At 44.1% G+C, this 25,786-nt stretch overlaps 3 protein-coding genes across 5 annotated transcripts in view; 2 read left to right on the top strand and 1 right to left on the bottom strand.

Moving 5' to 3' along the window:
• Positions 1-25,786, top strand: part of PLAT (plasminogen activator, tissue type) — a 507,407-nt gene that overhangs the window by 265,874 nt on the left and 215,747 nt on the right. The gene's annotated exons all lie outside the window — the stretch shown is intronic.
• On the bottom strand, positions 8,291-22,574 carry VDAC3 (voltage dependent anion channel 3). 2 transcript variants are annotated; one of them, XM_003823280.5, is made up of 10 exons: positions 22,256-22,574; positions 20,301-20,340; positions 19,907-19,975; positions 19,054-19,103; positions 15,321-15,473; positions 14,504-14,556; positions 12,177-12,404; positions 10,731-10,881; positions 9,264-9,321; positions 8,291-8,817 (listed from the first exon to the last, which is right to left on the bottom strand). In XM_003823280.5, exons 3-10 carry the CDS (start codon positions 19,971-19,973, stop codon positions 8,726-8,728), a joined length of 852 nt encoding a protein of 283 aa, XP_003823328.1. In that variant the 5' UTR covers positions 19,974-19,975; positions 20,301-20,340; positions 22,256-22,574; the 3' UTR covers positions 8,291-8,725. The 2 variants fall into 2 exon arrangements, with proteins under 2 accessions (XP_003823328.1, XP_054972492.1); XM_055116517.2 differs by having other exon boundaries at positions 8,739-8,817; positions 9,260-9,321; positions 22,256-22,387.
• The window catches only part of DKK4 (dickkopf WNT signaling pathway inhibitor 4), a 22,126-nt gene continuing 18,731 nt past the window's right edge, over positions 22,392-25,786 (top strand). The window contains exons 1-2 of one of the 2 annotated variants that reach the window (XM_003823284.5): positions 22,392-22,519; positions 22,868-23,049. The gene's annotated coding sequence lies outside the window, so the exon portion shown is untranslated. The remainder of the gene's footprint in view (positions 22,520-22,867; positions 23,050-25,786) is intronic. The other variant, XM_055116519.1, reaches the window with a different exon arrangement.

The following is a 25,786-nucleotide window of genomic DNA, read 5'->3' as shown; positions in this document are numbered from 1 at the left end:
AGTCAGTTCAGGATGACATGTAAAGATCGCTGGCCTCTGGGTTTATTTGATGACAAAGTGAGGTGGTGAAAAGGCCCTCTGTGTAGCTGGCACAGTGAGTTTTGAGGCATCCCAGGACAAGGCTGTTGCTGGACTGTGCTTGCCCGTGGGGGAATCACACTTGCCGGTGCCTTGAAGGCTCCTGGAGTCTGGCAGAACCAGGCTCAGAGTTCAGCTCCTGCTTCACTAACCCTGGGCCACTTCCATCGCTCCTATTAGAGCCAGTTTTCTTGTGTACAAAGTGGGCCAAGGGACCCTTTCCCGGGAGTGTGAGGTATCAGGGCATCGGCATGAAAAAGGGATCACCCCAGGGCCTGGCACCAAACGGGCTCCTCGGGCAAGCATTTGTCCCTCTCTTGTGGGTGAATCCTTTATTTTTATGGGTGAGTCCCCTCAGGAGGATGGCTCTCAGGAGAGCATTAATGGGATGATGAAGAAAAGGAATAGAAAAGAGACCACAGTTAAACAAAACCACTAGAGACAAGGACGCTAGCAAATCAGTTCCCTGCATGATGGGGGACTGGGGAAACCCATAGAATGTGGTTACATAAGCAGGCAGTGGAGCTCTGCTCTTGGATTAACTGTCACCCTCTTAAATATTTTTATCCTTCATTATATTGAAAAAACAATAGGCCAGCCGCAGTGGCTCACGACTGTAACCCCAGCACTTTGGGAGGCCGAGGCGGGTGGATCACTTGAGGGCAGAAGTTCAAGACCAGCCTGGACAAAATGGTGAAACCCCGTCTCTACTAAAAATACAAAAAAATTAGCCAGATATGGTGGTGCACACCTATAACCCCAGCTACTCCGGAGTCTGAGGCAGGAGAATCGCTTGAACCCAGGAGGCAGAGGTTGCAGTGAGCCGAGATCATGCCATTGCACTCCAGCCTGGGCAACAAGAGCGAAACTCTGTCTCAAAAAAAAAAAAAAAAAAAAAAAGCATGACTAATATTATGAAAAAAAAAAGTCACCTACATCCCATCATCCTGCCACCACCCTTCTGAAACATTTTCATTTCCCTTATTTTACTGGATCTTTGAAACACGTGGAGCTGGCCGGCCACTGCAGGCACCAAAGCCCAGAATGAGAAAAAGTTTCGGGGCCAACTCATCCGGGGCCAGGGCAAGCCTCAGGCTTCCTGACCTTATCTGGAGTCTTCCGGTTCAGCAGCGGCCGGGCCCGTCCACAGCTGTGATCTCCATAAAAGGGGACTGTGGGTAGGCCCGGGAGGAAGTTCCAGGAAGGAGCACTGCGAGGGGTGATTAGGAGCTTGGAAAGGAAGCCTAGGAAGAGAGGGTGAGGGCTCATTCCGCCTGTTTTTATAAAGGAAACACGAGAATTCAATATGATCTTAAGTGAAGGGTTTCAGACTCAGTGAGGATGACCTCTAGCTCTCCGTGTGGCTAGAACAAAATCTGCTTACACAGCAAAAGGGATTTGGGCCAGAGTAAGATGGAGAATTTCCTTGCTTTTCCCAAGACTTGCCATTTAGAGGTTAAACCTGACCCTAATTAGAGACTGCAATGAGTGGTAGGGAGTGGGGCAAGGAGGCCAAAAGAGGGACTTAAAGGGCTCCAGGCAGAAAGCACGGACGAGGAAGCTGTGGGCATCTCTGTTTGGCAGCAACAACAGCGGCACCTGGTGGTGTCGAGTTTAATTGCAACTATCTCTGGCCTATCAGACTATCTCTGGCCCTTTCAATTGCAGCAGTGAAGTCACCTCACTGAGTGTTAATTATACCATAATTCAGAGTTGCAAGAAATGCTCAGAAGTGCCAGGAATGGTCTGTGTTTCTTTGGTGGTCACAGGGAACTATGAGCGCCTGCTGAAGGAGAACCTCGGTCCCTAAGCAGAAATCCCCTTGCCTGGGAGGCCCGACCAGGCCCGCTTGCCTGAGGGCTCCTGTTCAGCAATCATCATCCACCAGTGCCTATCACCTGGCACACGACAGCCTGGCCGCTGCTGGAATGAAGACAGAGAGGCCTCCAGCGCTCATGGGCAGAGGGGAGACAGGCACGCAGCTGCAGCACAACGCTTGCCGCCGAGGCTGTGTTCACTGGAGCTGGGAGAGGTCGGGAGGAATTGTCAGAGCAGAGGCGGCAATGCGGCCGAGACGCCACGTGCGAAGGGCACCCAGCGCACAGTTTCCACCTGGGGAACGGTGACTTCTGGATGCCTGCAGAATCTCCGAGAAGAGACGTCTGCCAGGCAGCTTGAAATAAAGGTTTGGAGTTCAAGAGGGAGTTCTGCGATGGAGAAATGCTTCGGGAAAGAGCTTCAGGAGGCAGCCGTCCGGGAGGCAGGTGGGAGTGGCAGTTTACGGAGCAGGGCGGGTTATGAGCCCGGTCGGAAGGCGGGCAGAACACGCTCCACTCTCCTAGCCCCAGGCCTGGACGCCCACCCCAGGTGGGCCGCCAGATCCCGGAGAGGGGCAGAGCTGACTGTGCCTACACTGCACGGGAATGCTGAGCCCCGTCCTTAACCTTCCTTCCACGTGACTGGACCCCATTTGAAATCCACTTTTGCTTCCTACCCCCTTTAATCCACTCCGCCAGAGGAAAGGAGTGTATTCGGTAACTACGTTGGGGAAGAAGGAACTGGGCGTATTGGAGTCAGCCCCCCTTGGGAGGCGCCCCCGTCTCCTCCGGACCACCCAACCTCGGCAGGAGGGGAGGCCTGCCCAGCCCGACATTGCTGGTGACTCACCCTAAGCCACAGCCTCACTGGGCCTTTCTCAGTGGGAAAAGCGACATTCATGGAAGTCCATCCAATGGCACCCTGTCCTAATTTACAATTCGTTTTGTTTTTTAAGAGACGGGGTTCTCATTATGTTGCCCAGGCTGGTCTCGAATCCCTAGGCTTAAGGGCTCCTCTGGCTCCGAAAGTTTTAGGATTCCCGGCGTGAACCACCGCGCGGCCACGATTTGTTCAAAGCTGGGCAAGGCCGGTGGCGCTAGTATCCGACCACCCTTACCTGAGAGGCCGCTGGGGCGCAGAGGAGCCCACGATTAAGGGCGCCCGGGATGTGAAAACGCCCCTCGCGCTAACACACACGCCTGCACCCAGAACCGGGCTGTGGGTTACAGGGGAGGCAGCACCTGAGCGCCAGCACTGGCGTGGTGGGCAAGGGAAAAGGGGGCTTTGCTTCTCAAGGGTAGCCGAGGAAGCGGCATGCGGAAGGCCGGGCTTGGAGTGGGGACCCCGAGCGTTTACCGAGAACGCTCAGGGGGCCGCGCGGCTCCGGCCCCTTCTGAGCTCCCTTCCCAGCCCCTGCGCTAGAAGCTGAGGCTCAGAAAGGTAACAGCGAGCCTCCGAGGACAGGCACAGGAAGCCAGACGAAACCCCAGGACAGCACCGTCCTCCTCTGTCCCTTGAGCAGACCCTCGGCACAGGACGACGGTCAGCTATGCACAGTGACATCCTCCCGGTGACTTGCGGGAAAATCGGTATGTAAAATAGGATGCGTTCCCTTAACATTTGGCTCATGCCCGTAATCCCAGCACTTTGGGAGGCCGAGGCGGGCGGATCACCCGAGGTCAGGAGTTCGAGACCAGCCTGGCCAGCATGGTGAAACCCCCGACCGCTACTAAAAATACAAAAAATTAGCTGGGCGTGGTGGCAGGCACCTGTAATCCCAGCTACTCAGGAGGCTGAGGCAGGAGAATCGCTTGAACCCAGGAGGCTGAGGTTGCAGGGACCGAAATCGTGCAGCCTGGGCGACAGACTGAGACTGAGACTGAGACTCCGTCTCAAAAAACAAAAGAAAAGAAAAGAAAAGAAAAACCCCATGCTTGTTAGTCTCTTACCACAAGAAACACTCGTCCTCCTGCGTCACCCTCCATCGGGGTAGCCTCGCTAAGGGCGGCGAGCGGAAGCCAGGGCGTCTCGCCTAGGCTGGAACCGTGCTCCACGTGGGATGCCTGCCCGCCCGTGCAGCCGCTGGGCCTCTGCCTCCTCCAAACTGTAACAGTCCTAAGGGCTTTTTCCTGATTACAGAAATAATGCGAAACTTGCTTTAGAAAACTGGAAAAGTATACAGTAAATAAGGATATTTATAATTCCACCTTCCTGAGATAATGAATATTAACATTTTGGAGCATTTTCTTCTATATTTGCATTCACATTTTTAAAAATAAAATATTAATACAAACCTAGAGGCATATCCCTTTCATCCACTTCAGGCCATCAATACAAATAACTTCTGCCCAAGGAACAAAGAGGCCTCAGGGTTCCCCTGCTGCCACTTCCTCTCTGTCCCTTACGTGCAGGTGGAACAGTCCTGCCTCTGACACAGAGCCAGGGTCCTGGGCAGCTCATTCATCCCCCACACCCCAGAGGGATGCCTGCAGCCACGGTCAGCCCATGGGGCTCCCTCCACCCTCGCGCTACAGGGAAGGGCTTTCCAGTGAGACACAAGGTGAACTGGACTCATACTAAGTTACAGTTCACCCCTTCTCACCCCTTTTCCATTTGTTTTACTTTATCTCTGGTAATGGTGGTTCAACTCACAAAGATAACATCAGAGAAATAAAACTGTCATGTGGTTGGTATCATAGATGTTTTCTGACATACATGCCATCTAGTTCCTACCCAGTTACCCCTAATTTGGGTAAAGGATATTGTCTAGTTAAGATCATCTTTGGGGGGGATACCTTGCACTGACATTTTTCAAAAAGCAAATGTGTCTAGTTGTAAGACAACTCATCTGGAAATGCAGCAAGGAATCTGAACGGGCAAAGGAGAACTGTAAATAACCAGTCAACACAGTTCCATCTCACTGGCCATGGAGGGAAAGCAAAATAAAACAATCATTCTCACCCATAAAACGTAAAAACTTCAAACTTAGGTAACAGTCAAAATATTACTGAGGATGGGCTGGGCGCTGTGGCTCACGCCTGTAATCCCAGCACTTTGGGAGACTGAGGCGGGAGGATCATGAGGTTGGGAGTTCGAGAGCAGCCTGGCCAACATGGTGAAACCCCATATCTACTAAAAATAGAAAAATTAGCCTGGCGTGGTGGCACGCGTCTATAATCCCAGTTACTCAGGAGGCTGAGGCAGAATTGCTTGAACCTGGGAGGCGGAGGTTGCAGTGAGCCAAGATCACCCCATTGCACTCCAGCCTGGGTGACTGGAGCAAGACTCCGTCTCAAAAAATAAATAAAAATTAAAATTAAAAAAAAAAAAAACCTGAGGATGTGGGGAAACGGACACTCAAACACCACTGGTATAAACAGAAATTGGTACAAAATTTTTGGAGGGCAAGTCTGTACTACTTAGCAAATGCATATGCCCTACGGCTCAGCAATTTCAATTCTAGAAATCTATCTTACAGAACTACACTGTCCAATATCCAATATAGTAGCCACTGGCCACATGTTATTTAATTAAAATTAAATTAAGCCTGGGCAACATGGTGAAACGCAACCTCTACAAAAAAAGAATACAAAAATTAGCCAAGTGTGCAGGCATGAGCCTGTAGTCCCAGCTACTCAGGAGGCTGAGATGGGAGGATCACCTGAGCCTGGGGAGGTTGAGGCTGCAGTGAGCCATGATCACACCACTGCATTCCAGCCTAGGCAACACAGCAAGACTGTTTCAAAAACTTAATTTAAATTAAAATCTTAGTTCTTCAGTTCCCCTAGTTGCATTTCAAGTGCTCCATAGTCCTATGTGGCTAGTGCCTGCCACACAGGAGAGTGCAGAGACAGATCACCTTCATCACCCAGAAAGCTCTGCTGGGCAGTGCTGGCACAGGAACAGTCACAGAAATAGACAAGGGGCCGGGAACAGTGGCACACACCTGTAATCCCAGCACTTTGGGAGGCCAAGGCAGGCAGATTCCTTGAGGTCAGGAGTCCAAGACCAGCCTGGCCAACATGGTGAAACCCCATCTCTACTAAAAAAAATTAGCCAGGCATCATGGCAGACGCCTGTAGTCCCAGCTACTCAGGAGGCTGAGGCAGGATAATTGCCTAAACCCAGGAGGCAGAGGTTGCAGAGAGCCAAGATTGTGCCACTGTACTCCAGCCTGGGAGATAGAGCGAGCCTCAATGTCGAAAAAGAGAAAGAAAAAAAAAAAGACAAGGACATTCAATGCAGCACTGTTTATAAAGCAAAAAACTGAATATAAGCAAAAAAGGGGAATAGTTAAATAATGTCACATTTATACTAAAGCATGCAAATAACAAAAATATGAAGCAGATGTGAACAAATAGTATACTGCAAAACAAGATATCCTTTTTTTTTTTTAGATGGAGTCTCACTCTTGTCACCCAGGCTGGAGTGCAATGGCGCAATCTCGGCTCCCTGCCACCTCTGCCTCCTGGGTTCAAGCGATTCTCATGCCTCAGCCTCCTGAGTAGCTGGGATTACAGGCACCCACCACCATGCCCAGCTAATTTTTGTATTTTTAGTAGAGATGGGGTTTCACCATGTGGCCAGGCTTGTCTCGAACTTCTGACCTCAGGTGATCCACTCGCCTCGGCCTCCCAAAGTGCTGGAATTACAGGAGTGAGCCACTGCGCCCAGCCAAGGTATCCATTTTAATGTTTTGTATATATAAATAGATATTTACATAATACTGAAACATATCTTCAAGGACATATCAAACTGTCAGTGGCAGAAGAAACAGGAATTAGAAGAATGAGAATTTTCACTTTTATTTACTTCTAAATTGAACTTGTTTAGAAACAAATTCAAACAGCAAACTGCATTGCTGTAATTTTTAAAAAGAGACATGCAGGGAAGACCCACTCAGGAGCCCCTCTCTGCAGGAGAGAGCTTTTCTTTCCTTTCTCTTGCCTATTAAACCTTCACTCTTAAACTCACTTCTTGTGTGTCCATGTCCTCGATTTCCTTGGCATGGGACAACGAACCTTGGGTATTTACCCCAGACAACAATGCCACTTCATTTTGGGGTCCCGTCCAGGATTGGAAAGTACATTTATTGGAAAGAATGTTGAAGACGGAACGTCCAGATGGTGCTACAGATGGAGCCACGCATGGACACACCTTTCTTCCAAGGACCCTTAAATCAACCCCAGGAGGAGCCTTAACTGCTGTTCCCCACATGACACCCCTCTTCAGCAGGAAGTAGCCAGAAAGAGTCATCATCCAACACCCCCTAACAGCAGTGAGTTACCACTCCTTATAGGGGAAATGATACCGGAGCTAGAAAGAAATTATTTAGGCAGATAGTGAGGGTAAGAGAGTCATTGGTAAGGTTTCTTTTTAATAAAAAGCAGCCCCCAAATCATTTCTAACAAAAAGCAGCCTGAAGAAAATCAAGCTGCAAGCATAGATAAGCAAGCTGGAAGCTTGCACAGGTGCATGCCAGCAGCTGTGCCAATAGGAAAAGGCTATCTGGGGGCCAGGCATGTTCAACATGGAGGGTCCCTCTTCCTTTTTGTCACATGTGCAGTAAAAAGGCAGGCAACATGGCACCAGCCAGGTAGAGACCCCATCAGCATAATAAAAGATTAGGGTGGGATGGCCAGCTTCTTTGTGCAAACAGCACACCTGGTCCTATCAATCTCTCAGACCCGATGTAAATCAGACACCACCTCCTCAAGCTAGCCTATAAAACCCTGTGCGTTTCATCACAAAACTGAAGACCCACTCAGGAACCCCCTCTCTCTCTGCAAGAGACAGCTTTTCTCTTCTCTCTCACCTATTAAACCTCTGCTCTTAAACTCAAAAAAAAAAAAAAAAAAAAGATTTTCAAAAGGAGTTCTACTTTTAGGAAGATGATTTACCAGTGAGCCCTGAGGATTTTATAGTCTGCTCATTTCTTCTCTAAACTGGTACTTCATTCCTTGGTTATCATTTTTCTATACTAGTAATCAAAAATCATGTTTCTGAAGCCCAGGAGGAGCCCCAGAAGTGTCCACCCAGCTCTGGCCTCCTCCCACCGTCTCTCCTCCCCATGCTTCCCCAAATGCACTCGTCCCTCAACAGTCTTTTCACCCGCTCACATCCACACTTTCTCAGCAGCTGCACACAACTCCCGGGGTGAAGCAACCCTGTCACACCACAAGCACAACAGATGTGCCACTCCCCAGCACAACCATGTTCACTGCTTCCTTCCTCAGCCTGCCCTGTGAGAGCAAGAGAAGAGCAGGGGTCAGTGAAGTGAAAGGGACAGATGGGAGCCCTGATACTTTAGACACAAATCTCGCCTGTGAAAGTGCTTCTTAAAACAAATCACATCAAAGGTAAGAAAACCATCACCAGCAAGTCAGATGAGCAGTTATGTTCCAAATATGATGGGTTTATTTTATTTTACTCTGATGCAAAACCAAAGATTCCACTATAGCACAGAGACCAGTATATTACAAGGTCATGAAAAAATGGTGTGGGACATGCAGGATGTGATGTACAAACTGGTGGGTCAGATCGTCTCCTCTAACATGACACTACACTGTCGCTGAGGAACGCATTTAATAACACTTCAGAACTGAACTGAAACGTGGCACAAACATGACAACTTCCAGGCATGCCTTCAAGCGTCTCCCTCAGGAGGGATTCGCAACCCCTAGACTTCAGTGTGGGGAGGATTACAATTCTTTGGAAGAATAAAAAGTTCACACTTTTGAAATTTCACAGAAGAATTTTAAGGCCAAAACATAGTCGGTTCATTTCTCTTCACTTCCAGGGACAAATCTGATGCTTTCCTCAAACCACATTAAGCTTCCAGTTCAAATCCCAAGCCAACCTTGTGACCTCCTGCACTGAAGTTCTTCCCATCGATTAAAGCTGATAAAGTCAATTTGACTCCTAGGAAGAAGAAAACACCACAATCACTTGAAACAAGTATTACAATTAGATCTGAACTTTCTAGAAACAACAGATGGAATCAATGGTGTGGATTGTAGCTGGGTATACGAGCTATAAGCAAACAGCTATTACTCAATCGGTTATTTATAACTATCTGATGTGTAATGAGGAAAGCATGATCATGGCAAACTTTCTCTGAAGTTCAGGGTTAAGGGCAATGAGTGATCAACCAAACTCAAAGGCCAAAGTGACCACATTATAGTCAGAAATACATACTTTTTTAATGCAAAAGTATTTGATCTGTATTGTTTTCTGTCTGAACAACCAAATGTTACAAAATGGTCCGAATCAACTTACAGTGACTACAGGTTGTTCTGCAGGTTATTTTCATTGTTTTCTCTATCACCTTCCACCTCAACCCCTCTGTTACTAATTCCTTTACTTACCTGGTCGAAGGGTCTGAGTATAACCCAGTCCAATCAGGCTGGCATTATTTACTTTAGCCTAAGATTAAGAGATAGAATAATAACAGAAAACAGTGAATTACAGATCAGTCCAATATAACCATCACTTTGTGCATTAGGTTTCCAATGCTAAAAGCACCCTAGGGCCAATCTAGAATTACTGATTTTTTTTTTTTTTTTTTTTTGAGATGAAGTTTTGTTCTTGTCACCCAGGCTGGAGTGCGATGGCACGATCTCGGCTCACTGCAACCTCCGCTTCCCGGGTCCAAGCCATTCTCCTGCCTCAGCCTCCCAAGTAGCTGGGATTACAGGCATGCGCCCCCATGCCCGGCTAATTTTGTATTTTTAGTAGAGACAGGGTTTCACCATGTTGGCCAGGCTGGTCTCAAACTCCTGACCTCAGGTGATCCCCTGCGTCAGCCTCCCAAAGTGCTGGGATTACAGGCGTGACCCACCATGCCCAGCCGGAATTACTGATTAAGAAGTCAGTAGGACTTGTAGGGGTAGAACGTACCCTGAGAATGCATGCTTCAAGGCCTCAAGCAAAATTTTTAAACACTACACAACCAAACACCCTGAATTCTCTGAGATACCAGCTGACAATCTCTCACAGTGGTTACGGCATGAACTTGGGTGACAGAAAAACAGACCTAGGTTCAATTGTGGCACTGCCAGTTACTATGTGACCTTAGGCAAGTTAGCTGACCTTTCTAAGGCTCAGTTTTCTCATCTGTAAAACAGGGATAAGGATAACACTAATCGCCACATGGAGTGGTTGTGAGCGTTAAATGACATAATATACATAAAGCCCTTAGCACAGTACATGAAATTTAACAGCTCAGTGTTATTTTTAATAAGAGTTACTATAGCAACAGAAATAGTCATCTAATCCCATGAATTTCCAAATAAGAAAATTCTGAGGCCAAAGTGATAAAATGACAAGGTCAGACAACAGATATACAGGAAGAGCTAGGACTACAAGAACCCCTATTTCCTGACGTCAAGCATAATTTTTTTTTTTTTTTTTTTTTTTGAAATAGGCTCTCGCTCTGTCACCCAGGCTGGAGTGCAATGGTGTGATCTTGGCTCACTGCAACCTCTCCATCTGCAGGGTTCAAGCAATTCTCCTGCCTCAGCCTCCCTAGTAGCTGGGACTACAGGCGTCACCTACCACGCCCACCTAATTTTTGTATTTTTAGTAAAGACAGGGTTTCACCTTGTTGGCTAGGCTGGTCTTGAACTCCTGACCTCAGGTGATTCATGCACCTTGGCCTCCCAAAGTGCTGGGAATACAGGCGTGAGCCTGGCCACATTATATTCCTTTCACTACACAATGAGCTGGCTTATTAAAATTAATAAAGAACAAGCAAACTACACTCATATCACAACATTCTCTGAAAACTTAGACACAAACATAAGAGCAGATCCAATCTGGCAGCACATTCTTACAGAGAGAGAAGTTCTACAATCCAGCATGTACTTAGCAGCAATGCCAAAACGGGTGTTGTTACTCCCAGCTGTCCAAGCAAGGTTTATGGATGTTTCAATCTTCTCATTCACCTTCTGGTAGATAGAACCTCCAAATTCAGTGCCATCGTTCCTGTTTTCATAGATAAGAAAACGTCATAAATATCTAGTTTGTACCATTGTTATTATGGTATGAAAACAAATTCTAAGACTATCTAAACAAGGATCCCATTTTGTAACTATAGATTTCAGCAAATTTCTAGCATAAATGACTACTAAACAAAACACAGAACTAAATCCAGCTATGCCAGTAATGACTGCTTAATTAAAACGTTAACACTTGATCCATTTACTTGGCTCCTCCACATGATGTGAGTTTCTTAAGACAATTCGATTAAGCACAAAGGCAGACACCTCGGGTAAGTATAATCTATAGGTCTCTGAGAAGTTCACAGAACTTAGAAACTTCAAAGTAGAGTTCAATAAAGATTCTGCAAAAAAATAAAAAGGTAGAGGTATAGGAATAAAACCAATTCTGGATTTCCTTTAAAACACAATCCTACAGTTAGAAAGCACCCTCCTACGATACCTAGGGTGCACTGCTCCAGAAAACCACCTTAGTTATTGCTTCCAAGCATGCCAGAGGTGAGTCCTTGGGTTTTCACATGGTTTTCCTGATAATACTATTTCATCAATTTCAGTAACTGTCTATACCACTGCTTGCCTTTGTTTTAGCCATCATAAGTAAATTAGAGCATCTAGCAGAGAGGAATCTGCAACAGTTTAAAAACACATAGTTTGCCCTTTGCTTTTTCTTCCTGGTATAGTAGCAGTGTCCAGTAGGCTCAACATAAAATACTATGTAAAAGTTCTGATTCATCCCACCAACATGGTGCAGCCTACATAACTGAATCCCAGGACTCTTTCAGAGCACCTCTTACTTCTGAATGCATTAGCGGTACCTGGGTTCCAACCGAGAATACCAATACCTGAAACCTCCACAGAATTACCGGGATGTCCCAGGATGCTCAGATCAATTTGGTGGTGGTTGTTGGTGACCCAAACAGACCTGCTTCCAGATACTGTCAAGATGAGAGAGCAGCAGAGGAAGCAGTAACATCTCCAAAGGGTCATCTTACCATGAGGTAAGCCATGCTCTGGGCTCCCTGTATCCCAGTGGTTCTTCTACAGAGGCTGGAGCTTCCTCAAGTTTGGGGTGCAGGCTGAGGGGCCAGTGACCACCAGCAGCACAGCCTGCACACCACGTGCACCAGCCTCCTGGCAAGGTTTTGCTATGAGGATAGCACCGCAAGGATGGATATTCACCAAGGCATGCTAAATCTGAGTACCATCACTTCTCAGCATGCTAATGGCTACAATATTTTGGGCAACTGCACTGATACTTAGGAATAAATTATAAACACTCACACATGTGTGTGCAGCTGGAAGTCCGCAGCCTTGTAACCCAGGGCGAAATTATTCTGTGACAGTTTGGATTTGGCTGTGTCAAAACTCATCTGATAGCCAGCAAGCCACCCTTCGAAGGCCAACACAGCCCAGCCATTGATGGTTGGTCCAGAAAAATCTATATCAACATTACTGCCAACACTAAAACAATCTCGTTTATAGGAGGCCTTCAATTTCCCACTCTTCTTTCTGCAACAAACAAACAAACAAAAGCAAATGATGAAAACAACATGAGTTCTTACTACTGTCTAGGAATTTTTAGAGTAAGATCCTCTCTCTCATCTCCCAATGTAAATATTATTTTGGTACATGCCACATATATAGTAAAAACATTTCAAATGACCTAGTTCTACAAATATAATTTTGTTAGGATTAGACATGTATAGACTACTATCATCTATTACTCATAAGTTCAAATGATAGGATACTTCATGATTTATTTCATAAAAGCATGAACAAAAGTATAAGAATGAATAAGAGGCTGGGTGTGGTGGCTCACACCTGTAATCCCAGCACTTTGGGAGGCCAAGGTGGGCGGATGACGAGGCCAGGAGATTGAGACCATCCTGGCCAACATGGTGAAACCCCGTTTCTACTAAAAATACAAAAATCAGCTGGGCGTGGTGGCACACGCCTGTAGTCCCAGCTACTCGGGAGGCTGAGGCAGGAGAATCACTTGAACCTGGGAGGCAGAGGTTGCAGTGAGCCAAGATCATGCCACTGTACTCCAGCCTGGCGACAGAGCGAGACTCGTCTCAAAAGAAAAAAAAAGAATGAATAAGATATTTCAGTGCCAAATTAATAATCTGAAGGTGTATGTATACAGACGTACAAGAAGCCAAATCTCTTTAAATGTTTCCAAATGCCAAATGCCACAAAGAATTAATCCCCAATATACATTATTAACCTATCATGGAGAGAAGCATGCTTTTTTGAAGGACAATACTGAAAAAATGAAATTAGTTCTTAATAACCCTATTCCAATCAAGCCTCTTGTAGGAATATTTGTCCTGGCCGGGCACAGTGGCTCATGCCTGTAATCCCAGCATTTTGGGAGGCCGAGCCAGGCGGAACACAAGGTCAAGACAGAGACCATCCTGGCCAACATGGTAAAACTCCGTCTCTACTAAAAATACAAAAATTAGCTGGGCGTGGTGGTGCATGCCTGTAGTCCCAGCTATTTGGGAGGCTGAGGCAGGAGAATTGCTTTAACCCAGGAGGCAGAGTTTGCAGTGAGCTGAGATAGTGCCACTATACTCCAGCCAGGGTGACAGAGCAAGACTCCATCTCAAAAAAAAAAAAAAAAAAAAAAAAAAGAAAAGAATATTTGTCCTAAAGATAACTGAAGTGTGTGGCAAAAAGAACACACCTGTTGTTACGGCTGAGACAAATGTCACTTTGCATTCATCTAGCAACCTCCGTCCTTCAGATAGCATGGACCCGCATTAGGCAGATAGGAAATGACACAATCCTCCTTTTTTTCACGAGGAAATTGAGGTCAAGAAGTTGGGGGATTTACAGAGGCTAAGAAATCAAGTAGGCAGCAGAACTAATCATTATAGCATCTGAGAGCCAGATCACCTTCTTAAGAAATTAACTTTTCAGCACCATAAGAGAGGGTGAGGGGGAAAAAAAAAGGAACTTTTTTTTTTTTTTTTTTTTTGAGACAGAGTCTCGCTCTGTTGCCCAGGCTGGAGTGCATCTCGGCTCACTGCAAGCTCCGCCTCCTGGGTTCATGCCATTCTCCTGCCTCAGCCTCCTGAGTAGCTGGGACTACAGGCGCCCACCACCATGCCTGGCTAATTTTTTGTATTTTTTAGTAGAGATGGGGTTTCACCGTGTTAGCCAGGATGGTCTCCATCTCCGGACCTCATGATCTGCCCATCTCGGCCTCCCAAAGTGCTAGGATTACAGGCGTGAGCCACCACGCCCAGCCAAAAGGAATTAACTTTCTCAGCAGAATACCATGTCCATCAATCTTCAGAATTGCTTAAGATACATCTATGGTCTCAAGACTCTTCTAGCTCCTAAATTTTTTCTACCATGTGTCTCTCTGAAATACATTTATACATTTTTGCTCATCTATTCAGTTTTCAAATTGTTCATCCTGCCTTGGTGGGGAGGGATCTTCCTTTATCTGTATTACCTATACAAGGTCTCCAATATTCCTTATAGCAACCTTCTGAGTTCTTCCTGCCTCTGAACTTTGCACTATATCTCCTTATTCTAAAGCTGTCTACCCTTTCAGGCTCCAAAAACGTTTCAGGAAATGGGATTTGAATAATTACCCTGTGTTCGGTACAAATATGGTATCAAGAGTCAGTTTCAACCCTTCAGCCAACTGAAAAACAAAGATTTAAAATAAATAATTAGTAATTTTCAATCATTTATCCAACTCAAGAAACCAATTCTAAAGTTTCCTGAGTTCTTTAACAAAAAAAAAGGAGTCATTCAAGAAAGCAAAATATTAAATTATGTAATAAGTAAGCTCTCCATCCTCCTGTCCCCTCACCCCAAAAAATGGGGCAAATCCTATTTTAGCAAGTTACATAAAATACAGTTCAAAACCAAACAGAATTCCCATACAACAAAATCATCTTGATACTCTCTTGAAAGAGCGGTAATGAGATAACCTGACATTTAACAAGCAGGCTAAGTCATTTTACTCAGTTTTGCATGTACATTATCTATACATGGTATCTCTATCAAAAACAGTGCCCTGTACATAGTGGGCACTTGACAAATATCTAATAGACTTTCTCCTTGAAAACATGAGAACATTTTAGAAAAATTTTTCTGTCAAGCCAATTTTTCAACAATTACAAAACTAAACCAAATTTCCGCAAATAGTTTGTTCTACCCAGGAGAAGCTCAGCTGTGTAACAGGGAACCAGTCAGAACAAAGATGTAATATAGTAATTAGAGTACTCACAAACAAAGTCTTATTTTCTAGAAACATAAGACATCAAAAAAGGCCACATGCAGAGAAAAAATATGGCTACTAGATAGGTTGTAAGATCTCTTTTGATTATATTTGGGGTATGTTCATCATTCAATCTACAAGATAAATTGAACCTATGAATAACTTCTAATGCGTTCTCTTACCTTATTCTCCCAAGAGATTTCTGTCCCTAGAGTATTGTCTGTGTTCCATTTCTGGGTGAAGGTAAGTCCATAGTTACAGACCTTATATTTGGTTTCTAGGTTGCCTGATGCTTTCCCTGTATCAGTGTAAGCATGACCAGAAGTAGAAAATTCCTGGTAAGCAAGAAAAAATAATTACTTTAAAATTAGCTCATCAAATAGAAAATATTCACTTTGGAAAGCAGTGTTCAATGCATCAAAAACAATACCATTTACTGCTTGCCACAGCCCTACTCTAGAGCAACTTCTTTCCTCCTTTCCCCTTGCTTTTCCAGTCCCTAAATATTTTAACCAGTTCTGCCAGGCGCAGTGGCTCATGCCTGTAATCCCAGCATGTTACGAGGCCAAGGCGAGTGGATCCCTTGAGTCCAGGAGCTCAAGACCAGCCTGCGCAACATGGCGAAACCCCATCTCTACAAAAAATACAAAAAATTAGCCAGGCATGATGGCACGTGACTGTAGTCCCAGCCTGAGCCCAGGAGGCAGAGGTTGCAGTGAGCCAAGATCATGCCACTTCACCCTAGCCTGGGCAACGGAGTGAGACAGCTCAATACCAGTTTCAGATCTTTCCATTACTCTACTTCTCTTATTAATATCTCTTGTTCCATATACTCTCTTACTAAATGGTAATCCTAAATTCTCTCCTTTAAAAAAGAAGTATCTTTACTGAAAACAAATGCCTTTACTAAAAAGACCAAAAATATTGTATCTTAAACATTTTACTTTCATGACCTAAAAAAAGATTATCAGTTCTCTGCTATATGTTTCAAACTATCAGTTAATTTCAAGGTCCTTAAAAATCCCAAAATACTGCCCTCCTCCTTTTTAATAGGGTCAACACTTTACTACTTCCTTTTAAAAATGTTTTTTTTTATTGTGGTAAATACATGTAACATACATTTTACCATTTTAATAATGTTTTAAGTGTACAGTGAAGTGGCATTAAGTACAGTCACACTGCTGTGAAAACTTTAATGCTTTTGTGTGCAAACCTGCAAAACTTCTGCTTAGACAATTTCAATATTTGAAAGTACTACCCATTTTTCAAAATAAAGTAGAATGCTATAATTTATCTTTCTTTCCCCCTTTCTATCCTGTCTACCTTTAAGAGTGCTTTCTATCAAACAGTTACTATGAATGAGACTCTGTCTCAAAAAAATAAAATAAAATAAAATACATCCTTTGCCCTAGTTCAGTGCCCTTTAAGTCATATGACAATAAGCAATTAGAAATAGACCTCCTTCTGGGGAAAGCAGACAGCACCTGTCACTGACAATCTATGAACTGTCAAGAAAAAACATTCTGATTGGTCCTGTTTTAGGGAGCATTTCTGAAATCCTGCCAACAGTAATGAGATGCTGCCAACCCTGACCAGTCTTTTTCACTGCCTGCAACATGAATCCTCTCCTTAACAAATGCCCTGCCCCCTAACTCTAGTTCTACAGGCAGATGAGACAACTGGGAAGCTATGTTCTGTTTATCAACACCACACAGAATGGTTTCAAAGAGAGTATCATGTTGCACATTTAGGGGAAGGCCTTAGTAAAAAAAAATGATAACATGTTAATCATGTTTAACTGTTCACATAATTATTTTAACGTGACAATCATTTTTCTTTTAGTAGATCCAACTATCTAGTGTTTTATTTTTTACATTTACTTTTCACAAACTTGACAAGTATAACAAATGCAAATCTTAATTTTGGTGCTAGAAAAGCCTTATGCACAAAATTAAGGTAGAGGGGTAGTCTACATTTCTCCCTTGTCAGCATCAATTCTTAGTTTGAAGGTCTGTCACGAATCTAAAATGCCACAGGTACAAATCTCAGAAAAAAAGCTAGAATTGTTCTAAGTTGAGTTCCAGGCTCACGATTCACAGTTCAGTTTGTGTCTAATTTCATAATTTGGTCAAACAAGTGCAAAACACATTTATAACATGCATATAACATGCATATAGCTCTACATTAAATGCTTAGTAAGCAACAAAACAAACAAAAATGTTACTGTTAAGTAGATAGCATATGAGAAAAATATCAAGACACAATCTAAGAAATTTGGAACAATGATTGAAATTTATCCTAAATCAATACCAGAAACCAAAAGCAGCCATAAAAACAAGCATACGAATAAGCTTTTTTTTCTTACCATCTGAATGAATATTACCACACAACAGCAGCATGAAAGGGAGATAAAATTTTAGTTGATAATTTTTGCAACACAAACCTAATGAGCAAATTCTGGAACCTACACAAAATGAGAATGATTCTTCTATTTTAACAGAACTATATACACAGCGTGCCCATCTTAGTAAGGGAGGTGCATATATATTTATTTACTCTAGAGAAACCCAGGGAAAGAATGATGGTCACAAACCATGATTATACACAGTATCATTAGAATTCCACATGCCTTTGTCCTTCTAATTATACATTCAGAAATAAAATTTGCATGGGTTTGAATGGATAAATACCAAAAACGATGCAGCCAATGAGGAGAAATCAGAGTAAGGTAAATTAAAACTTAACCTACTTGCTGAGATTTATTAAATAAAAGCAATTTTTTTTTGAGACGGAGTCTTGCACTGTTGCCCAGGCTGGATGGAGTGCAGTGGCACGATCTCTGCTCACTGCAACCTCTGCCTCCTGGGTTCATGCCATTCTCCTGCCTCAGCCTCCCAAGTAGCCAGGACTACAGGCACCCGCCATCAGGTCTGGCTAATTTTTTTGTATTTTTAGTAGAGACGGGGTTTCACCATATTAGCCAGGATGGTCTCGATCTCCTGACCTCGTGATCCGCCCGCCTCGGCCTCCCAAAGTGCTGGGATCACAGGCGTGAGCCACCGCACCTGGCCTTTTTTTTTTTTTTTTTTTAAGACAAAGTCTCACTCTGTCACCCAGGCTGGAGTGCAATGGCTTGGTCTCGGCTCACTGAAATCTCCACCTCCCAGGTTCAAGAGATTCTCCTGCCTCAGCCTCCCGAGTAGCTGGGACTATGCGCGTGCCACCACACCCAGCTAATTTTTTGTATATTTTTAGTAGAGACGGGGTTTCAGAATGTTGACCAGGCTGGTCTCGAACTCCTGACCTCATGACCCGCCCACCTCGGCCTCCCAAAGTGCTGGGATTACAGGTGTGAGCCGCTGCGCCCAGCCAAAAGCTATTGTTAATGATACTTTGAAAATATGCCAACATAGCCTTTACTGTAGTCTTTACTTCCAATAAAAAAAACTTTATAAACATCAGTTAAAAACTGTAGAATAATGTACATGCATACGTGCAGAAATACATTTTATTTACGTATTTTGTTTCAACTAATCATGAAGGGGCAGAGTAAAGTTAATTTGTTTTTGTAAAAGGGTAATAAAATTTCCATGAACCCATTATCATGGAAGTAAGGTTTTTGGTGCCCATATACATATTCATGAAAGTATAAACATATGACATGGGTCAAAAAATATATATTCTACATCTTCTGAGTGAAAGCTGTAGTATACTGTGAGAAACACAAAAGGTCTCTTCAAAAATTCAACTTGGTTGTTTATTTTAATTGGCTAAGAATGCTGTTTAGAATCTGAGAGGACAAAGCTGTGGGGAAGACAGCATGGTGCTGGTTCAAGTAACTAGACTGTCATGATTTTAAACAGATTCCTTTAAGTTAATTATGTTACATTCATTAAAAATATATTAGATACTCACCACTCCACTACAAGACTTGGTTTTCAGGTCTATCTTGACCATGCCAAAGCCTATACACACACACACAAAAACACAGTAATGTACAAAATGTGACATTCACTAGTTTTTGCAACTCAGAAATTATGAAATAGCCTATAGTACCTTCCATATGAAAAATGCATAGTATTTTCATTGGGTGAGAGTTCCTCAAGAAACTGAATTATAACCAAATAAATGCAGTATAATTTTCAAGCACTCAAAATGAATAAAGATATACTTTTAAAATGTAAGTTAAAGAAAAAAATAAATGAAAGGAATATGCACTATTCCAAGAATCAAAATTGCTGAAAATAGTGTGCTGCTATATATATCGTTTAAAATATAGTTAACATTACTAGTTAATAAGAAAAAATCAAATATGTACAGCACATAAATTTAAGTTAAATTTTAAAACCTAAAAAATATTTATTTAGGATCAGAATATACATTACTCCAAAGAAGTCAAAAGTTATGTTGTCACTTTCATAAAAACAATGCCACTGTTTGGAGGGAGGAAAAGTTCTACCCCCTAATTTAATTGTCCTCAGGGCCAGACAAAGAGACATAAATGTTATATATATTATTCTACATTCCAGATAACATTAAATATGGACATGTATATGCATCTGTATATGTATATAATTGCTTTTAATGCTTGTAAGGGGTTCTGCCTCTAAAGAATGAGGTCTAACAGCCTGTTAATAGTTATCCCCTTAAATCTTGTGAAGTGGAATAATGCTGACTTACCCTTATTTTACTAACACAGTATTTACACACAGTAGGCATTCAACACTAACCTTTACCCCAAATTGGAAAGTTACAATAGCATACTTACCATATCCTTTGTTGAAGACATCCTTAGCAGCCTTTCCTAGGTCACAGTATGTTGGTGTGTTACACATATCTTATAAAGAAAAACAGGGCAAAGGAATAAAAATAACTATTTAGTATTTATTCACCCACAGTTCTTCTGCTGTTTAATCCTGTGAGAAGGGATATACAGTTTTCTCTTCCTGTGTATCATTAATGCTTTAATGCAATCAAAGGTATGAGACAGCAGTCTGCTCCTTAAAAAACAGACCTTTCCAGAATACTGAGAATAAAACAGTTTTCCCGTGAGATTCAGAGGTCATCTTTCTGATTGCATTTCAAAGAAAAGTAAGTTCTTACAGGATGAAAAAGATGCTATGTTAAACTGGACTTCTTTTAAAAATATATGCAAAATTTACCTTAGAAAAATCTCTCTCAGGCTCTTATGAAACCAAAGACCTGTATAAGACAACAATGGAAATTTTTAAAGAAACTGTTAAAAGATGCAATCAAAATCCTCAGGGTTAACATTTTTCTCCTCTGAAATTCAGTTCTTAAAATAAGAATTTACCATACGAATTGAAGTGTATTCATCTAGAATATATCTTCTCTCAAAGCTCTTCTTAAAGTGCTATAATTTTACCCATTAACCAGAAATATGACAGATTCTACCTGCAGCAACCTGCTTACCAAAAGTTAGTGTAAACTCTGAAGTTAAAGCCTTCAAAAACCTCAGGTGCCTTGATTTTTCATCTTGCCTACTAAAAATCTGCCCAGCTTTGCTACTGGTAATATGACCCTCATATCAAATTCTCAGAGCTATCAACACTGCTGATTATCTCATTCCTTTGCCCTCTTTGTATCATGGGAAATCTTTCTGCAGCAGGTTCTTCTGTATTCCTCTCGCAGACTCAAAAGCTATGTCTAACCAATTACAGAGCCACCTCTAGCAGTGCCATTAGCCCATATGTCAGAAAAATCCAGAGTACCAGCTAGCCCTTGCAATTGCTACGCCTGAATGATCTACACATTTAAGCTCATATTTATTTATATATAGCCCAGCTCTTAATCCAGACTTCTGCTAAGCTTCTGCCTACCCCATCATACCAAACATATACATATGATGCACTTAAATGGGAATGCATTTAAGTTTTGTTCCTTAACATAAACCTGTCAAATATGACAGACACTATGATATAAAGAGACTAGTATAAAAAACTAAAAAGAAAAAAAAATTAAAGAGGAAACGGTAGTATAAATGTACTGACTCATTCCATAGTAAAACTTTGCTCTAAGCTACCAGGTTTCATAATTCACTTACAGAACGATTATTTTACAATTCAATCCCTTGTACTAAAGTGATCAATTCTAGGCTTTTTATATTATCCCAATTGCAATTTGATATTACTCTTTATGATTACAACTGATGTTGATATTTGTTGAAATTTTGCCAGAAGTCTGTAATTTGGGAAGTAAGTATAGAAATGCAGGCAGTATATATTGAAATAGAAATGTTAAAGCTTTACAGTCTGGTTTTTCATACTGCCGAGAAAAGATACACTTAAATGTTTAGAAGCACCATATATACGTCTAGGGACTATTTACAATATTTCAGCATTTTGTTTTCTTATTTTTCAAAACCAGTACCAGATACTATGCAAAAGTCACGTAGCTGGTTTAGTATACTAACTGACCTCAATTCTGCCTAGTTCAAGCTGACTTTTTCAGGCCTATGACTCTGATGGGAAATGCACTGCTAGTATGATCAAGCAAAAATCGAGAACAACAGAAACTTCATGTTCCTCGAGAGTAAAGCTACAACCACACGTCTCCACCAGCTCTACAGAATGCACCTGCCCATAGATGTGCACACTGCACAGAGGCTGCAGGAGACGCAGACGGGGAAAGGCGTTAGCCGGGTGCTACTGCTTTACAAAGCCACTAACTTGACAGCCAGTACAGAGCCCTTTTCGTTCCTCGCTTCTCCGTTTTGAATTGCACGCAGGGCACCCTCCCTCGGCCGTAAGGAGGGGGCAGGGACGGGCGGGAGACGGGTGTGGGGTTCGAGGATCCAACTTCCCTAGAACCGATCTCCTTTCTAGCTGACCCCTGGGAGGAAAGTGCGGTCCACACGCCGGCGGGATAGGTCGCTGCCCGCGCCCGGAGGCCACCTGCCCCGCCGTGCTGCGGCTCCATCGCCTGAGGTGGGCCGGGCGGGTCCCGGCGGGAGCGAGCGGCCCCGGCCCCCCGCGCTCCGGTAGCCTGCTCCCTGCCCACAGAGCCTCCGTTAGGCCCGCCTCCCGCCTGGCGCTCTGCTCGGCCGCGGCCCACCGCTCTCCGGGACTGGAGCCCGCGCGGCCTCAGCTCTCCTCACCTCCACCCCGAGGGCCTGCCTCTGCTCCGCCAGGGCAACGCTGAAGGTCTTCAAACCAACGCCGTCCGCGCCTGCGCAGCCTCGCACCCCCCCAGCCGCGCCTGCGCGCCGCCCCTCCCCGAGAGCGCCTGTGCGCCGGCGTGTCGCGCCACGGTCGCGCGCTTCGGAGCAAGGCGCGGAGACGAACAGCCGGGCCAAGCCAGCACCACCAACTGTCCGGCTCCGCAGCGCGCGTGCCCAGGAGGGCTCGGTGTGGACAGTGAGGTTGACTGGGGGCCCAAGAGGCAGGGGACCGCACCTGTGCCCTTGAAGGGACTCATTCTCGCGAGAATGCGCGAGGTTGCTAGTTAACTGTTGCCATGGGTGCGGCCGCGAAAAGGCCGCAGGGTGCCGGACCCCAGGTTTGAGGCATGCCGCAGGCCGGAGTGTAGTGGCGCGACCTTGGCTCACTGGAGCCTCGACCTCCTGGGCTCAAGCCGTCCTCCTGCCTAAGCCTCCTGAGTAGGAGGGTCCACAGAAGCGCGCCACCACGCCCGGCTAGTTTAATTTTTTTTTTTTTTTTTTTTTTTTTTTTTTTTTTTGGTAAAGACGGGAATCTCCCTATGTTTCCAGGCTGGTCTCGAACTCCACGGCATAAGTGATCCGCCCGCCTGCGCCTACCAGAGTGCTGGGATCACAGGCCTGAGCCCACGCCCAGCCCCTTATGGGAATTTCATTTCAGACTGACCAGACTTCAAGAGTGTCACTCTTAGGTCATCTCGTCTTAAGGATGAGAATACACAGGTCCCCAGGGGGTAAGTGATTGATTGATTCAAGATCCCACAAGTAGTGAGAGATGATAATTCAAAGGGGCAGAGGATGTGGAGGAGAAAAAGCCCTTCTGTAGAGGAGAAGACCAACTAATAAAGGTAGAATAGATGACAGAAATAGAAAATCATCGTCTTGGAACCACCATGATAATAATTGATTCAGGCTGAAATGATCAGTGGACCGTTGAGGATGTTCATATGGTTTCAAAGTATCAGCCCCATAGATTACTCACTAAAGAGAAAAGGGTACCTTCACATCAAAGAGACTGATCAAACGGGGGATGGTAGGGACTGACATATGCCCCTGGTGTGAGGCACAGAGACGGACACAGAGATAATATTCTTGTAAAAGTGTGTAATTTGCCTCTCTTCAGGACGAAACAATCAGGCAAATCCAAACTGAGAGACCTGCAAGACAACTGCCCAGTCTTCAAAAATGTCAGTTTCATGAAAGATTAGGAAAAAGGCTAGTGAACTGCTCTAGGTTAAAGGAAGCAAAAGATATGACACTAAAAGCAATGTGTGATCCTAAATTAGACCCCGAATAAAAACCAAACAAACAAAACCAGCTACAGAGGAACGTTACTGGGACAATCGGGGAAATTTGAATGGAGAGTAGATTAGTGTGGCAACAATGTAAAATTTTCTGAGGGGGCCCCGGGCGCGGTGGCTCACGCCTGTAATCCTAGCACTTTGGGAGGCCGAGGGGGGCGGATCACTTGAGGTCAGGAGTTCGAGACCAGCCTGGCCAACATGGTGAAACTCCGACTCTAGTAAAAATACAGAAAATTAGCTGGGCATGGTGGCGGGTGCCTGTAATCCCAGCTACTGGGGAGGCTGAAGCAGGAGAATCACTTGAACCCCGGAGGTGGACGTTGCAGTGAGCCAAGATCGTGCCATTGCACTCCAGCCTGGGTGACAGGGCAAGACTCCGTCTAAAAAAAAAAAAAAATTCTAAGGATAGTGTACGTTGGTTATGCAGAAATGGCCTTGATTTTAGGAGATGCATGCTGAAGTATTTAGAAGTGAAATATCATGTAGCTGCAACTAACCCTCAAATGATCCAGAAAAAAAGAAAAAGCAAATATGATAAAATGTTAACAATTGGTTAATCGAGGTGGAACGTATATGTGTGTTCATTGCACTATTCTTGAAATTTTCCACTGAGTTTAAAATTTTTTTTGAAATAAAAAGAGACAAAAAGTCCCCCACAAAGTCTGTGATACTCCACAGTACACAATACCAAGTTGCTGCTTGAATCAAAAGGCAAATATCAGATTTGACCGCTGTGTGAAAGGTATTTGAAGTTAATAAGAGATAAGTAAGATACATGTCCCCAAGAGACTCATAATGTAAGACTTGGACAAATATCTGCTGAATGAGGCCAAATATGGTCAATGTCATAAGCAAGGTAGTATAACCTAGTAGCCGAAATAAAGTGAGCTTAGGAGTCCAAAGAGCTGAATTTGTGTCTCAGCTTTGCCAACTCTGTGGTCTTAGGCAAGCATTAACCTCTCTCTGCCTCAGTTTCCACATCTGTGAAACAGAACTAACTTAATATCTACTCAGGATTGTAGTGGATATTAAATCAAATAATGTATCCAGGCCGGGTGCCATGGCTCACTCTTGTAATCCTAGCAGTTTGGAAGACTGAGGCAGTGGATTGCTTGAGCCCAGGAGTTTGAGACAAGCCTAGGCAATATGTTGAACCCCATCTCTACAAAAAATACAAAAATTAGCCAGGCATGGGTGGCATGTGCCTGTAGTCCCAGCTACTTGAGAGGCTGAGGTGGGAAGATCACTTGAGCCCAGGGAGGTCAAGGCTGCTGTGAGCTGTGATTGCGCCACTGCACTACAGCCTGGACGACAGAGAGAGACACCATCTCCAAAAACAAACAAATAATGTAACCATAGTGCATAATTTACCTGGCTTATAGAAAATGTTCATCAGTAAATAACACATGAAAATAAAGGAGTTGGCTGGGCACAGTGGCTTACCCCTGTAATCCCAGCACTTTGGGAGGCCAAGGCAGGCAGATCACAAGGCCAAGAGATTGAGACCATCCTGGCCAACATGGTGAAACCCCGTCTCTACTAAAAATACAAAAATTAGCTGGGCGTGGTGGTGTGCGCCTGTAGTCCCAGCTACTTGGGAGGCTGAGGGAGGAGAATCACTTGAACCTGGGAGGCGGAGGTCGCACTGAGCCAAGATCATGCCACTGCACTCCAGCCTGGCAACAGAGTGAGCCTCCGTCTCAAAAATTAATTAATTAATTAATTAAATAAAAGAAGAGAAGAAAAGAAAGGAGTTTAGACCAGGTGCGGTGCCTTGCACCTATAATCCTAGCACTTTGGGAGGCTCGGGCGGGTGGATCACCCGAGATAAGGAGTTCGAGACCAGCCTGGCCAACATGGTGAAACCCCATCTCTACTAAAAATACAAAAATTAGCCGAGCGTGGTGGCACATGCCTGTAGTACCAGCTACTCAGGAGACTGAGGCAGGAGAATTGCTTGAACCTGGGAGGTAGAGGTTGCAGTGAGCTGAGATTGCCCCACTTCACTCTAGCCTGGGGGACAGAGTGAAACTCCCTCTCAAATAAAACAAAACAAAAAGAAAGAAAAGAAAGGAGTTTAAAAGCTATACAGGCAAAACTCACATTTATTCATATACATATGAATATTAGAGCCACAACTTCAGACTATCCTGTGAGGCAAGGAGTA

Source organism: Pan paniscus, chromosome 7 (assembly GCF_029289425.2).
Source record: "Pan paniscus chromosome 7, NHGRI_mPanPan1-v2.0_pri, whole genome shotgun sequence".
In the NCBI taxonomy this organism is placed as follows: Eukaryota; Metazoa; Chordata; class Mammalia; order Primates; family Hominidae; genus Pan; species Pan paniscus.
The sequence above is the reverse complement of the archived record's forward strand: the minus strand, read 5'-3'. Positions and strand labels throughout refer to the sequence as shown.